Raw genomic sequence first — 18,234 nt, forward strand, 5'->3', positions numbered from 1 at the left:
ATTAATTCCTTCACCCTAAACGTGGCCGCTTTTTACAAGGATGGGGGTCACTTTTTTCATCAGTATTTTCACAAGTCATCGTTTTCTTTCTGATTGACTAGGCTTAATTCAACGCTCTCTACTTCTGGTTTGGTCATGGAGACATCGGCTAAGACGTTACGTTTTTTTCACTTTCTTTTCCCCCTTCGCGTTACGGGTTCGAGCCTGCCTGCCTACTCCCACTTCTTTTTTTTTTTTTTTTTTTTTCTCTCTCTGCCCAAACTGCCTACTGTTGTTTCTCCTCCCCGCCTACTACCAATTTATCCCCCCCCCCTCCCGGGTTTCTTACTTGACCTGAGTGCCGGGGAAGAACCCCGCTACTACCACTTTTTTAACCCTCCCCCAATCCCGGGGTTCTTACTATACCAGCTCTCTACACCTGGACAATGCCGGGTACCTCCACTAGTATAATAGGATACAACAATCATGTTAACACCTCACTTCTCACCAGATCACTGAAGTGAAGCTACAATACCAGATGGATGACCATTTGGGAATACTAGGTGCTCTATAGAGTGACGGGATGGAAGCACTTTTACCCTCAGAAGCAGTAAGGCGCCTCCTTCCTTCCATTAGCCACTGGGAGACCATTATGCAAGTTTGAATACCCATTTAATCCCATGATCAGGGTACGTGAAGTCACGGCAAGCAGGTGATGGATGAACTGTTCAGCAGCCTGATGATTTCTTCCGGAATTGGTTAATTCTTTGTCGTGTTAAGCAATGATACTGATTGAGATACAATGGTTAAGTCTGCCTGCTCTGTACGAGCTATGCTGCTTCAGCCAATTTTGGGTCAAAACACTTGAAATTTTAGATGTAGATTACCTGGACATAAGTCAAACTTTTTAATATATATATATATATATATATATATATATATATATATATGCACATAAAGTTATGAACCGTACATAGGACCCAAGCAAAGCCGAGCTGAACTGCTAGTATGTATGTGTGTGTATATATATATATATTGTATTGGTAGTAATTATTTGTTTGTTTAAAACAAAATATATAAGTGTGTCACCCAAAAGAGTGCTCAATGTTTAGACAGAGCCCAAATAAGTGAATTTAGTTTACAAACAAATTAGTTGTCCTTGGCCTGACGAAGCGATTCCCTTACTGGGTTTTCGCTGAAACATGTATGCTTATGTGTAGCCATTTGTTTGTATGTATAAAGGCATTTGTCTGTGTGATTTTATTCCCTATGGACTTTGAAACGGCTGGGCTAATTTTTTTAAAACAAATTTCACACAAATGTACTCTGGGAGTGTTCTTAGATAGTTTTTGTATTGGAATGCCTCTGATGAGTATCTAAATTTAATAATCAAGAAAATGTTTTTAAGAAGGAACAGTTTAATTTTGACCAAAATTAAAACCCTTATACAGCCTAGCAAAGCAAGTGCATTTGAAAAGTTTTATCACCGCACAAACAGAAGGGCCTGTCGTATAAAATCAACAGTAGGTTCTTTGATAAGGCAGGTGCACGTTTGAAATGAATGTTTCAGTTTAGAGCACAATTGAACCATAATACTTGACTTTTGCAGTTTAAACTTTACTTCAAGCCATTATATATAAAATGAATTTTATAAAAACAGTAGGCTCTCTACAGTGCAATATGAACTACAATGTATTGTGAACTAAGTCACTGCCGACTAGAGCAGGCAGTCAATCGATTTGATTAAAAAGTGGGCAATTTTTACTGATTTCGATGACAAGAGAAGCATTAGAAGTGTGGAACATTCATTGACTCTCATCAATCCCAGGCAATGTCAGGTCTCTCTACTAGTATATATATATATATATATATATATATATTAAATGTGTGTTTTTTATTTTCAGGCTGATGACATTGATCGACTAAAGAAACGTGCAGAAAGATTTGGAACGGTTGTGTCGAGCACGCTCACAAAGGTAACTTTATATATATATATATATATATAAAAGGCAAAACGGACATGCATGTTTTTGTTTGTTTGAGTAAGGCTTTTTTCGGGGGAAAGGGGGGTCTCCGGAGGGTTACTATGTTTTTACAACTTTTTATATACTCCCTAGATTATAATGTCTACGATTTGCGAACGAAGGTCTTCTCTATCTTTTATTTGAGCGACTTTTATAAAGTTCACGCTATTCTTTCCTTTCGGGAGTTTGTTTGTGTTTTTCATATAAATACGAAACTAATCGAAAGCAAAGGCGGATTCTTGGCTTTCTTTCCAGGGATGTCCAAAAGCAATAAGCTTTGATCACTGATATCAGACAATTGCTATTCATTTGGACACTCCCTTTTTTGTGGTGAGCTGGTTTTCCTCAACATCGTGGGGTAATAAATAAATAAAACGGCGGAAAGCTGAACTGGCCTTGAGCCAACGTTCATTTCTGCATCTGTGTGAACTCCTTCACTTAATTAGTCAATGTTTTGATTGACATTGCTTCATTTGATCGCTTTTCACTTCCTATGGCTTCATAGCGTAGCGGTAAGATATGTTTTCTTTCACTTTCTTTTCCGCCTTCGCTTCGTGGGTCCGAGCCTGCCTACTAACACTTTTTTTTTTCTTTTACACATCCAAACACCCGGTCAATGCCAGGTACTCCCGCTAGTATAGATATAAATCTTACTTGATCATTGTGGCTTACTGTAACCTTCATAACATTAATTACTAGAAATGCTTACTGATTAATCACAAAATTTCCAGATTATTAAAAAAAAAAATTAGGTTCAATTTTTAGTAAGGAGATTAATTTTTATGTAAATTACTGCTCATCTTGATTTTCAAGTTCTTTTTACTTAAAGTAGGTATCAATAATTGATTTTTTTTCTTTCAATATACTAAAAAGCTTTATAGATATGCAAGATATAAAAAATGAAATTTATTTTGGTCTCGTGATTAGTACTGGAGTTATGATGATTTCAAGTTAGTTGAACATTGTGTTTTGTGTGAAGGTGATTGCAAGCTTAACTTAATAAAATAAAAATATAAAAAGTTATCCATTCAAGATATTCAAATAAATACGTAAAAAGTTACCAATTACAGATATACAAATAAAAATGTAAAAAGTTACCAATTACAGATATACAAATAAAAATGTAAAAAGTTACCAATTATATATATACAAATAAAAATGTAAAACGTTACCAATTAAAGATATACAAATAAAAATGTAAAAAGTTTCCAATTAAAGATATACAAATAAAAATGTAAAAAGTTACCAATTATATATATACAAATAAAAATGTAAAAAGTTACCAATTATATATATATATATACAAATAAAAATGTAAAAAGTTACCAATTATATATATATATATACAAATAAAAATGTAAAAAGTTACCAATTATATATATATATATACAAATAAAAATGTAAAAAGTTACCAATTATATATATACAAATAAAAATGTAAAAAGTTACCAATTAAAGATATACAAATAAAAATGTAAAAAGTTACCAATTAAAGATATACAAATAAAAATGTAAAAAGTTACCAATTAAAGATATACAAATGTAAAAAGTTACCAATTAAAGATATACAAATGTAAAAAGTTACCAATTAAAGATATACAAATGTAAAAAGTTACCAATTAAAGATATACAAATGTAAAAAGTTACCAATTAAAGATATACAAATGTAAAAAGTTACCAATTAAAGATATACAAATGTAAAAAGTTACCAATTAAAGATATACAAATGTAAAAAGTTACCAATTAAAGATATACGAATGTAAAAAGTTACCAATTAAAGATATACAAATGTAAACAGTTACTAATTAAAGATATACAAATATAAACAGTTACCAATTAAAAATATACAAATGTAAAAAGTTACCAATTACAGATATACAAATGTAAAAAGTTACCAATTACAGATATACAAATGTAAAAAGTTACCAATTACAGATATACAAATGTAAAAAGTTACCAATTACAGATATACAAATGTAAAAAGTTACCAATTACAGATATACAAATGTAAAAAGTTACCAATTACAGATATACAAATGTAAAAAGTTACCAATTACAGATATACAAATGTAAAAAGTTACCAATTACAGATATACAAATGTAAAAAGTTACCAATTACAGATATACAAATGTAAAAAGTTACCAATTACAGATATACAAATGTAAAAAGTTACCAATTACAGATATACAAATGTAAAAAGTTACCAATTACAGATATACAAATGTAAAAAGTTACCAATTACAGATATACAAATGTAAAAAGTTACCAATTACAGATATACAAATAAAAATGTAAAAAGTTACCAATTAAAAATATACAAATAAAAATGTAAAAAGTTACCAATTAAAAATATACAAATACAAATGTAAAAAGTTACCAATTAAAAATATACAAATACAAATGTAAAAAGTTACCAATTAAAAATATACAAATACAAATGTAAAAAGTTACCAATTAAAAATATACAAATACAAATGTAAAAAGTTACCAATTAAAAATATACAAATACAAATGTAAAAAGTTACCAATTAAAAATATACAAATACAAATGTAAAAAGTTACCAATTAAAAATATACAAATACAAATGTAAAAAGTTACCAATTAAAAATATACAAATGTAAAAAGTTACCAATTAAAAATATACAAATGTAAAAAGTTACCAATTAAAAATATACAAATAAAAATGTAAAAAGTTACCAATTAAAAATATACAAATACAAATGTAAAAAGTTACCAATTAAAAATATACAAATACAAATGTAAAAAGTTACCAATTAAAAATATACAAATACAAATGTAAAAAGTTACCAATTAAAAATATACAAATGTAAAAAGTTACCAATTAAAGATATACAAATAAAAATGTAAAAAGTTACCAATTATAGACACAAATAAAACTTTTATACTTGACTAATTTTTGATGTAAAAAAAAAAAAGAAAAGCTAATTTCTTTCTGATATTGACATCAATACTTCAAAATTTGCTTAAAAGAAGTCATTCATAACTTTTGAAATAAAGGATTATTAAAAAGTGTTATTTTAATTTTTAATAAATCTTTGTTAATGTTAAATGTCGAGTACGTAAATATGAAACGTACTTATTAAGCGTTATATCGGAGGATTTTACTCACAGTTTCACTCATCTCATGTAGCTTTAATTTGGTTAAATGTTTCTTTTGTAGCCAGTATATAAGGAATACTAACAAAGATACCTGCGCTTTGTATAGGACTTTGCCATACACGCGAGTACCAACTTCACAGGTCCTCTTGCAGTAAGTGAATGTTATAAGAGCCGCACTAAATATGACTTCAACTTTTACCTTGATAAATGGTGTGATATACCCCTAGGTGGCGGACCATCATCATTCCAGGTTTGGTTATGATCGGTTGAATAGTGTGGGCTATAAGAGAATTGTACACACACACACACAAATGCTACTACTTTATATATAGATGTCATATTCTTCCATCACTTGGTTGAAGTCCTGGATATGACCTTAAACTATATCTGATGGTGAGGCCCACGCTTGCGGGTTTTGGGGAGTGTGGAGCCACCCTTTAATTACCATTGCTCTCAGGTCCACTCTGGCCTGGAGTGGTAGTACCTGTTAGGGTCCCAACTATGGGTTAAATAGAAACCGACTTGAAAGAAAAAAAATATATTCTATTAAAAAATTTTTCTTCAAAATCACTGGATTCGGCATTAAATAACCTGAAAAAGGTTGATATGCCGTAAAACGAAAACGACCAACCACTAGGTGTATCAGAATTTTTGACACCCCAACATGAAACTGCGAATAAAATATAAAAAACTTGTAATTTCTCTTTTAAAAGTGGGTTGTTTATATTCTTTATGGATTATACTTCCAAAATAAACTATTAAAGTTGTTTTAAAAGTAATAGAAATATTATTTTTTTTTTTTTTAAAACTAATGAAATTAATTGAATTTTACGAGTTCAGTATTTTTCAATTTTTAAACTTTAAAAATCTATCAAAATTTTTCTATTGATTCTATTTTTACGATATTTGCAGGGACAATGTGAAATTTTATGCTCTTTCCAATAAACTGAATATAATATTTTAGACAAACGTTTTTTTTTTTTTTAAATTCACGCCCCTCCCTATTTTGAAATGTCTATTAAAAAGTAAATAATTAATTTATGCACCAAAGTTTTATATATCACAAATTGAAGAGAAAAGATCAATAAATAATATATTCTAATTTAAAACAAAAAAAAAGTTTTTTTTGAACTTTACCTGTAAAGTCCAAAGTTTAAAACCTTTTTTTTAAAAAAAACCACATTGTTTGTAATTTTTTTTTTTTTGAAATGAAACCTTGGTTCTTGCTCCTTTAATTGAAAAAAAAATTAGGGTTTGAATTTTCGAGTAGTTATAAGCTTGGAAAGACAGGGGACCGAATTCATTCAGGCCCCCTCCCCCCATCTATTAAAAAGTAAATAATTAATTTACTCACCAAAGTTGTATATATCACAAATTGAAGATAAAAGATCAATAAATAATATATTCAAATTTAAAACAAAAAAAAAAAAGTTTTTTTTAGAAATTTACCTGTAAAGTCCGAAGTTTAAAACCTATTTTTTTTAAAATCACATAGTTTTTTTTTTTTTTTTTTTAAATAAAACGTTGGTCCTTGCTCCTTTAAATGAAAAAAGAAGTTAGGGTTTGAATTACATTTTTCGAGTAGTTATAAGCTTGGAAAGACAAGGGGTCGAATTAATATTTTTCACAAAGTTTCTGACACACCTAACCAACCACTTGGTTGAAGATACCAAGAAGATCCTTTATGATGTCATCTGTTAAAATAGATCGTAGACGACCTATGACCCGATGAATCCTGAGTTATCAACTATAGAACACAAACTTTTCATTTAACTATTTTTCAAAATAAAAGTCTAATTATTTGTAATAACGATAAAAAGAGGAATAACTCTAAATAAAGAAAGTACAAGTTATTGCCCTTTAGAAAGACTAGTGAGTTTGAGGAAGAAAAAGCAACATGGCAGACATTGCCGGACATTCAATATCATCTGTAACCTAACCCTAACGCGGCATTCAATATCATCTGTAATTAATTTAATGTTTCTGCCACAAATAAATTATGTTTAAAAAAGTACAATGAGCTTGCCTACTTGTTCTATGTTATCCAATATTTCTGAACACAACAATTTTAAACATGGAAAGTTGGCATGAAGGTGTAAATATTTATTCAAAAAGAAATTGAGACTACAGAGAGAGGGATAATGAAGTACGAAGAAGAGAGAAACAAAGAAAGGAAAGAAAACAGTTATAGAAACAAGAAATAGAGTAAGGAGAGAGAGAGAGAGAGAGAGAGAGAGAGAGAGAGAAAGATTCAACATGCTTTTGTTATTATAATGCATGTCATGAAATGTTGAAATGAGTCTTAAATTTACACGCGTTGAAAACGTTAATCTACTCAAAAATGAAAAAAAAAAATGTATACCTATGACTCTTTTATTGTTGAGCCGTTTGCAATGTGAAATAAGATCAGTAGGATTCATTATTTTTTGAGGAAACTCTTTTATCCGATGGTAAATTTGTAAAATTTAATTTCTGTATAATTTTATTAAGTGATGTTTTCAACTTGGAAAGTTTTTATAAAAGTTAAATTAAAATTCTATCCTTGCTTAACAAATTGAAAAATAACCTTTTTTTTTTTTACAAGATGGAATGATTTTTCAAAATGAACTAATTAACAGTGAATGGTACAGACATTAAAAAAAACAGGACTAAACTTTGTTAAAAGTTCAGAAACATAAATGCCTTTGTTAATAAAATAATTACATAATTCAAATCAACCTGCAAAAAAAAAAAAAACAAAACAATTGTACTGGACAAACTATGACATAATAAGAAAGAAGAAAGATTAAATTTTATTTGCATACTAATTTCATTCATATAACCTTAAAAATAGCTAAAATATAAGTAAAGTTTTATAAAAATGTCAGTTTTTGGTCTATTTTTTTCAGCAGAAAAAGATCAATTTACCATTGCTACTTTAAGATGGTAACTCGTCATACCAAGGGAGATAACTTTTTTTTTTTTTTTAGTTTAATATGACAATTATTTTTCTATTTTTTTCATGTTTATTTTATTTTTTCTTCAGATTTTCATTTTATTTACAGTAGGACCCTAGGATACGGCATTAAAAGTTAGTAACAAAATATAGTACAGTATATAATATACATGTATATAATCAAATAACATTATGAATAACACCATAAGGTGGGGCAAATGCTGTAACCTGAGGCCAGAAAAAACATTGTATTCCACATCGTAACCTGAAAAATCCATATCCCTAGGGGTGCCGTATCCCTGGGTTCTACTATATTTAGAAATAAAAATGAAAAAAAATTGGCTGTTATTTAAAATTCAACTTAATTTAAAAAATAAAACTACAGAAAAATCTTTGATTTATGTACCTGTCACAGAACAAAAATGTCATGTTCTAAAAAAATCACATAAGTTGATCAAGTAGTTTTATTTTTATAAAGAACATTTTTAAACAATTTAAAGCAATTAATGTGAAATTGTTACCATTACAAGGCTGATCTCCCAAGTTAGAATTATAGTGGACTTATTTGTTCTTTTTATCAACATGGCGACGTGAATCTTAAAATTTGATATTAGTCTATTCAAAAGAAGAAAGATAGTATTGGTCTATTGAAAAGAAGAAAGGAATAACTCTAAATAAAGAAAGTACAAGTTATTTCCCTTTAGAAAGACTAGAATATATTTGGTCTATTGAAAAGAAGAAAAATAATATTGGTCTATTGAAAAGAAGAAAAATAGTATTGGTCTATTAAAAAGAAGAAAAATAGTATTGGTCTATTAAAAAGAAGAAAAATAGTATTGGTCTATTGAAAAGAAGAAAAATAGTATTGGTCTATTAAAAAGAAGAAAAATAGTATTGGTCTATTGAAAAGTAGAAAAATAGTATTGGTCTATTGAAAAGTAGAAAAATAGTATTGGTCTATTGAAAAGTAGAAAAATAGTATTGGTCTATTGAAAAGTAGAAAAATAGTATTGGTCTATTGAAAAGTAGAAAAATAGTATTGGTCTATTGAAAAGTAGAAAAATAGTATTGGTCTATTGAAAAGTAGAAAAATAGTATTGGTCTATTGAAAAGTAGAAAAATAGTATTGGTCTATTGAAAAGTAGAAAAATAGTATTGGTCTATTGAAAAGTAGAAAAATAGTATTGGTCTATTGAAAAGTAGAAAAATAGTATTGGTCTATTGAAAAGTAGAAAAATAGTATTGGTCTATTGAAAAGAAGAAAAACAATATTGGTCTATTGAAAAGTAGAAAAATAGTATTGGTCTATTGAAAAGTAGAAAAATAGTATTGGTCTATTGAAAAGTAGAAAAATAGTATTGGTCTATTGAAAAGTAGAAAAATAGTATTGGTCTATTGAAAAGTAGAAAAATAGTATTGGTCTATTGAAAAGTAGAAAAATAGTATTGGTCTATTGAAAAGTAGAAAAATAGTATTGGTCTATTGAAAAGTAGAAAAATAGTATTGGTCTATTGAAAAGTAGAAAAATAGTATTGGTCTATTGAAAAGTAGAAAAATAGTATTGGTCTATTGAAAAGTAGAAAAATAGTATTGGTCTATTGAAAAGTAGAAAAATAGTATTGGTCTATTGAAAAGTAGAAAAATAGTATTGGTCTATTGAAAAGTAGAAAAATAGTATTGGTCTATTGAAAAGTAGAAAAATAGTATTGGTCTATGGAAAAGAAGAAAAACAGTATTGGTCTATTGAAAAGAAGAAAAACTATCGGTCTATTGAAAAGAAGAAAAACTATCGGTCTATTGAAAAGAAGAAAAACAATATTGGTCTATTGAAAAGAAGAAAAACAATATTGGTCTATTGAAAAGAAGAAAAACAATATTGGTCTATTGAAAAGAAGAAAAACAATATTGGTCTATTGAAAAGAAGAAAAACAATATTGGTCTATTGAAAAGAAGAAAAACAATATTGGTCTATTGAAAAGAAGAAAAACAATATTGGTCTATTGAAAAGAAGAAAAACAATATTGGTCTATTGAAAAGAAGAAAAACAATATTGGTCTATTGAAAAGAAGAAAAACAATATTGGTCTATTGAAAAGAAGAAAAACAATATTGGTCTATTGAAAAGAAGAAAAACAATATTGGTCTATTGAAAAGAAGAAAAACAATATTGGTCTATTGAAAAGAAGAAAAACAATATTGGTCTATTGAAAAGAAGAAAAACAATATTGGTCTATTGAAAAGAAGAAAAACAATATTGGTCTATTGAAAAGAAGAAAAACAATATTGGTCTATTGAAAAGAAGAAAAACAATATTGGTCTATTGAAAAGAAGAAAAACAATATTGGTCTATTGAAAAGAAGAAAAACAATATTGGTCTATTGAAAAGAAGAAAAACAGTATTGGTCTATTGAAAAGAAGCAAAATAATATTGGTCTATTGAAAAGAAGCAAAATAATATTGGTCTATTGAAAAGGAGAAAAATAATATTGGTCTATTGAAAAGAAGAAAAATAATATTGGTCTATTGAAAAGAAGAAAGGAATAACTCTAAATAAAGAAAGTACAAGTTATTTCCCTTTAGAAAGACTAGAATATATTTGATCTATTGAAAAGAAAAATAATATTGGTCTATTGAAAAGAAGAAAAACAATATTGGTCTATTGAAAAGAAGAAAAATAATATTGGTCTATTGAAAAGAAGGAAAAAAATATTGGTCTATTAATCAAAATGAACACAGTATTTTCATGTTTGAGTCATTGTTACAGAAACTAAAGTAAACTAATTTTTGATCATGCATTTATATTTTTCTTTTTTGTTAACAGTTGGAAGATGAAGACAAACTTCGTAAAAGAAAACAAAGATTTGGTCAAATCACTGGGCCCACTTCGAATCCGACCTCAGCAACAACTCCCACTCTGGCCAGTACCAAAAGTATAGAAGAAGTTGAGGTAATTCTATCTTTTGTCTTTAGTTTTAATTTTATTTTAATATAACAAATAGTTTGTCTTACAATTTTTTTCCAGAACAAATATGTAGCATTTGTGTTCGAATGTACCTTCCTTTAGAAGGACAAACTTGATTTGTAACAAGTTGAAATCTATGAAAAAGCAAATTGATTTCTACGTTCCTGAATTTTTGAGATGAGGATTGGTTAATCGTATTGGATTCATCGGACTACTGTACTCATCTTGAGTGTCATTTACACAAGATTTTGGTCAATGTAAGCTCCAACCTTCTTCAGGTGTATCTTGTTGAACTCTGGAATGTTTTTGTCAAACTCGGGAATTTGCGCAGAATTTTGAATGGAACCATTTATTTACTTAACGGAAGTAGTATGCTCTCATTCTGTAAATCATGACTGGATAGAGGTCCTAAGTAATTCGTAATTGTATTTTTTGGTCGTCTACAATGAGAATTGAACCTTCAAGAGAATATAACTTTTACAATTGATTTTTCGAAGAACTCTAACCACTGCACCACGGGTCCTTGCAGTCATGGCTGACAGAATGAGAGAATGCTACTCCCGTGAAGTAAATAAAGGGTTCCATTTAAATTCCTGAGTTCGACAGAAACATTCAAGAACGTTCTTAGAACTGCACGCCTGTGGAATTGTCTTCCGTTTTCTTGCTTTCCAGCTGACTACAATATGGCTGTCTTCAAGTCTAACGTAAACAAGTTCTTGATGAGCCGTTCCACTTAACAAATTTACCGAGTTTCAATTACTAACGATTAGAAGTACTTAAATATTCCTGCATTATTTAAAAAAACGATTTCAATCTTTATTGTAAAAAAAAACCCTTGCCATATTTCTTTAGGAAGACATGACATAACAAGGGACGTAATTCAGTTATGCTAAAAACATGGCAACTAACTCATATTTATAATTGTTAACGCACAGTTTATTAAAACAAATTGGCAATATTACTATATTGTCCAATTTCTACTGTACACTCTTTAACCCTTATCGTCGAGTGGCCTCTTGGCCTTGATGATGTGGTGATGCCTATGTAAAAAAAAAAAAAAAGAAAGAAAAGTTTTATAAAATACACCTGAAGAAAGTCGGAGGTTACATCAACTGAAACGTGAAAATGACACTCAAGATGAGAACAATAGTCCGATGAATGCATAGAACACAAAATTGATTTTTCTTTTTTGTCTGTGCACATTTAAAAAGATGAATTTCTATTGAATTGACAAACTGCTCATGTTTATATGGATGAGAAAGATTTTGTTTTGTGTTTGACAAAGTTATGAATAAAATGTTTAATGATTAATGTTTCAAGTAGAAGACTTTGAAATGTGATAGCAAGCCAGCTGGTATTTTAATAAAGGGAGACAACTGAGAATTTTACCTTATTCTACTACACTATAATAGTGAAAGTCAGAAAACGAAAATATCGATTTAAAAAAACAAAAAACAAAAAAAAAACAGCAATGGTATCTACTGATTTTTTGTATCAACTTCATCTAAAAGCAATGATATCTACTTAATTGGCGTGTCAGAAGTACTTAAATATTCCTGCATTATTTAAAAAAACAATTTCAATCTTTATTGTAAAAAAAAAACCCTTGCCATATTTCTTTAGGAAGATATGACATAACAAGGGACGTAATTCAGTTATGCTAAAAACAGGCAACTAACTCATATTTATAATTGTTAACGCACAGTTTATTAAAACAAATTGGCAATAGTTACACGCTATTTGCTTACATTTAGAACTCTCCAGTGATTTATTTTTTAAGCCAAACATTTTATTTTTGCTAATTTTCATCAAAAAATGTTTTCTTTAATATTTTTACTCCCTTATCGTTTTTCATAATTTTTGGATATATTCATTACTGTGACATGACGATTAAGTAGAGACCATTGGTTTGCCTTGAAATTCAGTACTAAAAATTTTGAATTTTGCTGTTAGAGTGTAGTGGCACCGCCTACCTTATTCATGAAATTTCATTTACAGAACAATACTGTGTCCTTGTCCAGAATCCCCCTAATATTAAAAACAAAAAGAAACAAAAATCTGCATGATGTATGTACCTGTATTCAGAGAAAAATATTATATTCCAAAAATCACATAAATTGATCAAGTGGTTTTATTTAAAAAAAAATCATTTTCAAGCGAATTTGAGTTTCTCCAATGTTAAAAATTGCATTTTAAAATCATGCAAGTTTAAATTATTTGAAGTTATCTCCTTCCTTCAGACTGTTTTCAAGAAGGTGTTGGTAGATCGTCTCTTGTAGTGGTTGGTACTGGAATGGATGACTATTTAGGAATTCCAGGTGCTGTATGTGCTCTCTGCTTATCTCAGCATTGTTTCCAGTCGTCCTGGTCTTCTCCTTGCCACTGGACTCAAGCAGTGCCGACTCAGGAGAGGTGTGGTTGGGGATTGGGCAACCCTTGCCTTATAATTACATGTGCAGCTACTCTTACAGTGGATATCCATTGTCTTTGGAAACTGAATGGAGGCTTCCAATAGGCTTGGGCTTTTCATGTTTGACCATCACCTTTCACACCCATTTTAACATGAGATAGTCCAACAAAGTTGTTGATTAATTACTAATCTACTGTCGCTAAGATAAAATGTTTCAATTTAATGCATTGTAAAATGAATTGTTCTGAAATCAAATTGTTATCCAGGCCTCTACAGACAAACTTATCTTTAGTTGACCTGAGGCAACTAAATATTTTCGTTTACTAGCCAAATAGAAAAGTTACTAACAAAACCCACATGATTTTTAGTATATGATATTTTAGTTCTGTGATGAGTATATACACCAGAAAGATTTTTTTTTTAATAAGTGTAATTCTAAATATACAACAAATTTTATGTTGATACTTGAAGGTATAAACATTCTAATTTCTTCAGATATTTATTTAAACAGCGTTTGTTAAAAAGTATATTGTTCTATTAAACTTTTATTGTTTAAATAATTTAACTTTGTTCGTTTTATTAAAAAAACAAACAAAAAAAAAACAAAAAACAACAGTTGAAAAGATATTTTTCATTCAGTAGTGAGCCTTGGAAGATTGTCAGTGAAAGAAATACAATCGCCAAAAGATAAGTGTTTCATTATTTCTAGTCGCCACTTTGAAAAATCACTCGCAAATGTGACTGTTTCACTCGCAATGTAGAGCCCTGTCATCTGATCGACTAAAATGGTACAATTTTAAAATTACAGTGTTTTCAAACCTACGTATTCTTAACATAATGTGAATAATTCACACAGACGCATTTATGAAACAAATGACAAACGGATAAAAATCCAATGACCCACAAATTTTGACTCGTTAGCAGGCCTTTTTTCCAGATAAAAATCGATTAAAAAGTTTTCTGCACGTCCGAATCCACTATATACTAAATTTCAAGTCTGGAGATCAAAAATTCGTTGAGTATATAGGTTGAGAAGTGTTCTCGTACACATTCTCACTTTTATAAATATATATAGATATATATATATATATATATAAATTCACTTGTCACTCATTTGTTAAAAGATGGCATCGCTTGATCGTAGATTCAAGCAAGCACGGCTGGACGATCCACAGAGTTTAATAATTCTGTAGATAAAAAAGCTTCAACCTCTGTCCCATCGACAAAATGTTGATAATATATACTTATGGAGGTGGCGGATATATATATGTATATTTATGGACATGGCGGATATATATATATGTATATTTATGGACATGGCGGATATATATATATATTTTTGTGGACATGGCGGATATATATATATATATTTTTGTGGACATGGCGGATATATATATATATATTTTTGTGGACATGGTGGAGATATATATATATATATATATATATATATATATATATATATTTTTGTGGACATAGCGGATATATATATATATTTTTGTGGACATAGTGGATATATATATATGTGGACATAGCATATATATATATATATATATTTGTGGACATAGCGGAGATATATATATATATATATATATATTTGTGGACATAGCGGAGATATATATATATATATATATATATTTGTGGACATAGCGGAGATATATATATATATATTTGTGGACATAGCGGATATATATATATATATATATATATATATATATATATATATATTTGTGGACATAGCGGATATATATATATATATTTGTGGACATAGCGGATATATATATATATATATATATATATATATATATATATTTTTGTGGACATGGCGAATATATATATATGTATATATATATATTTTTGTGGACATAGCGGATATATATATATATATAGGTATATAATTAATTTATTCACATAAATTAATATACGAAAGTATAAGTTTATGCGTAAACTTTAAGTATTTACTTTAGCAGTGCTCAATACGTAGGCTGATGAATCCTAACGCGGAATATTCTGTGTAGCTTGATTGCCATATATATATATATATATATATATATACCATAAACTAAAATGGGTGAACAATTAGGAATTCCAGGTGATGTATATAGGAGGACGTCGACACCTCCCTGCCAGAGTTGCAAGAACCTAACGTAGTCATCTCCCCTAATGGGAATATACATGCGACTGGGGACCACTTGTGAATTTCATGCTCCTATGAAACTTCCTCCTTTGCAGGAAGCAGGTTATTCTGAATAGGGTTAGTGCTGTTTTTCTCTCTCTCTCACACACACACACACACATGGTGGATAAAGTACTTGATGAGATGAAATTGTAAGTTACACTTTCTGGAGGTTGAAGGTTTAATCTTCTGTGTGAGTGACACTTAAAATACAATTGCAGCTTACCTAGGACTTAGTTGATGGATGAAATGAAGACATGCTATGCTCCTTAATTAAGATGTTCTGTTCAAAATTTTATGCAGGTTCCTGAGTTTGACAAGATGCACCTGAAGAATGTCAAAGGTTACATTAAGCGAAACATTGTGGCAATAATATTCAAGATGAGAACAGTTATCAGAACATCCAAATAATACACTAAGTAGAAATATAGCGTGTCTTGCTAGTATATGTATACATATATGTTCAATGTATTTGACATCTGAGCAAAGCCGAGGGAGTCAGCCCATAAGAAAAAAAAAATGAAAATAAGAATTACATATATGGACACATTTAGAACAGTTTTTTTTATTTTTTTTTATTATTATATATATAAACAAATTTTTTTATTGTTGAAATCATATATTTCAATGCTATACATTCTTATCAATAGAGAGTCTGTTTCTTTTTATCCTTTTCCTTATCCGCATAGTGTAATTCTGTGAGCGACAGTGTTAGCCAGTGGATCTTGATAACGTTTTTTTTTTTTTTTACAGTGATCACCACTTATCAAGGCCCGGAAGCCACTCGGGGATAAGGGTTATTGCAAGTACATTACGTTATTGTGGAGATTTGATGAAGTGTTTACTTAAGGGGGCGGTTCATTAGGAATTTGTTAACATTGGACTTGAAGACATCCAAGTTGTAGTCCGGAGGGAAGCAGGCAGACGGAACAGAGTTCCACAGGCGTGCCGTTCTAAGAAAGAAGCTTTGTTCATGAAATCCGCGTTTTGATTTAGGCACAGATATAGAGTGGGGGAAATTTTTCACAGTGGATTCAGCTAGACGGGTGTTTTTCGTGAAAGATTGGTGAGGAGGGACCAGAGATTGGAGTTCATACGAGCATCTGCCATGGAAATAACGATAAAACAAGGACAGGCTCGCAACGTCTCTTCTGTGGGAGAGAGATTGCAGGGTAGAGAAAAGGGCATCCCCCACTAAGCCACGAAGTCTATTTTGTATTCTGTCAAGGCAGGATAGGCTGTTTTTAGCAGCTCCTGCCCAGATATGGCAACAGTATTCCATCCTTGGACGTACTTGGCTTTTATATAGATAGAGAATTAACCATGCAAATTGAATTAATGAAATTAATGAATTAATGAAAATTGTAACCTATATTTGAAGCGCTGCATATTAATTAAAAATAAAAAATTCCATATATAAATGGATATGTTTGGAAGGCTAAAAATGACACTTTTTTTTTTTCTGTTTATATAAACAAGTTTATTTATTGTTTAAATCGGATCTATTTCGATGCTATACATCCTTGCCAATGAATGTATAAGTATATATTTTTTTCTTTTTAGGAAAAGAAGAGAAAACGAGCAGAAAGATTCGGCCTGTCCTGATGTCCTGCTTCTGACAACTTCCCCACATCGTTACCACTCGAAGGATCATCTGCCCCCTCCCCTTTTTCTCTCCTTTTTACTCCGATTCCCTCCCACTGTTGCTCTGCGGAGTATCCCATCCCTTCTTTTTTTACCCTTTACACATTTCTTAAACCTCCCAGCCTGAACATTTTTGCCATTTCAACATTCTCCATCATCTTTTAAAACATCATCATGGCAAATGAAACCATTTCTTTTGAACATTTGGATCAGACATAAATCAACTTTTATGAAAGAAACAAAATAAAAAAAAAATATATGAAGTACAAACATCTTTATCACGTCGTTTATTTATGTTTTTAACATTCAATTTCTTAGGCTTTAAGCTTAAAAATCCAATTTCTTGTGCTTAGAAATCCAATTTCTTGTGCTTAGAAATCCAATTTCTTGTGCTTAAAACTCCAATTTCTTGTGCTTAAAACTCCAATTTCTTGTGCTTAAAACTCCAATTTCTTGTGCTTAAAAATCCAATTTCTTGTGCTTAAAACTCCAATTTCTTGTGCTTAGAAATCCAATTTCTTGTGCTTAAAACTCCAATTTCTTGTGCTTAAAACTCCAATTTCTTGTGCTTAAAACTCCAATTTCTTGTGCTTAAAACTCCAATTTCTTGTGCTTAAAACTCCAATTTCTTGTGCTTAGAAATCCAATTTCTTGTGCTTAAAACTCCAATTTCTTGTGCTTAAAACTCCAATTTCTTGTGCTTAAAACTCCAATTTCTTGTGCTTAAAACTCCAATTTCTTGTGCTTAAAAATCCAATTTCTTGTGCTTAAAACTCCAATTTCTTGTGCTTAGAAATCCAATTTCTTGTGCTTAAAACTCCAATTTCTTGTGCTTAAAACTCCAATTTCTTGTGCTTAAAACTCCAATTTCTTGTGCTTAAAACTCCAATTTCTTGTGCTTAAAACTCCAATTTCTTGTGCTTAGAAATCCAATTTCTTGTGCTTAAAACTCCAATTTCTTGTGCTTAAAACTCTAATTTCTTGTG

The 18,234-nt window shown here is 29.7% G+C and overlaps 1 protein-coding gene across 1 annotated transcript in view; it reads left to right on the forward strand.

Annotated features, from left to right (window-relative positions):
• Positions 1-17,526, forward strand: part of LOC145263776 (SAP domain-containing ribonucleoprotein-like) — a 56,458-nt gene extending 38,932 nt beyond the window's left edge. The window contains exons 8-10 of the mRNA XM_080120829.1: positions 1,884-1,955; positions 10,881-11,006; positions 17,168-17,526. Of these exons, the coding sequence (XP_079976955.1) occupies positions 1,884-1,955; positions 10,881-11,006; positions 17,168-17,209 (240 nt within the window). The 3' untranslated portion in view covers positions 17,210-17,526. The remainder of the gene's footprint in view (positions 1-1,883; positions 1,956-10,880; positions 11,007-17,167) is intronic.
• Positions 17,527-18,234: the final 708 nt, after the last annotated feature.

This window comes from Euprymna scolopes, chromosome 39 (genome assembly GCF_053919585.1).
Source record: "Euprymna scolopes isolate OS-2025 chromosome 39, ASM5391958v1, whole genome shotgun sequence".
Taxonomy (NCBI): Eukaryota; Metazoa; Mollusca; class Cephalopoda; order Sepiida; family Sepiolidae; genus Euprymna; species Euprymna scolopes.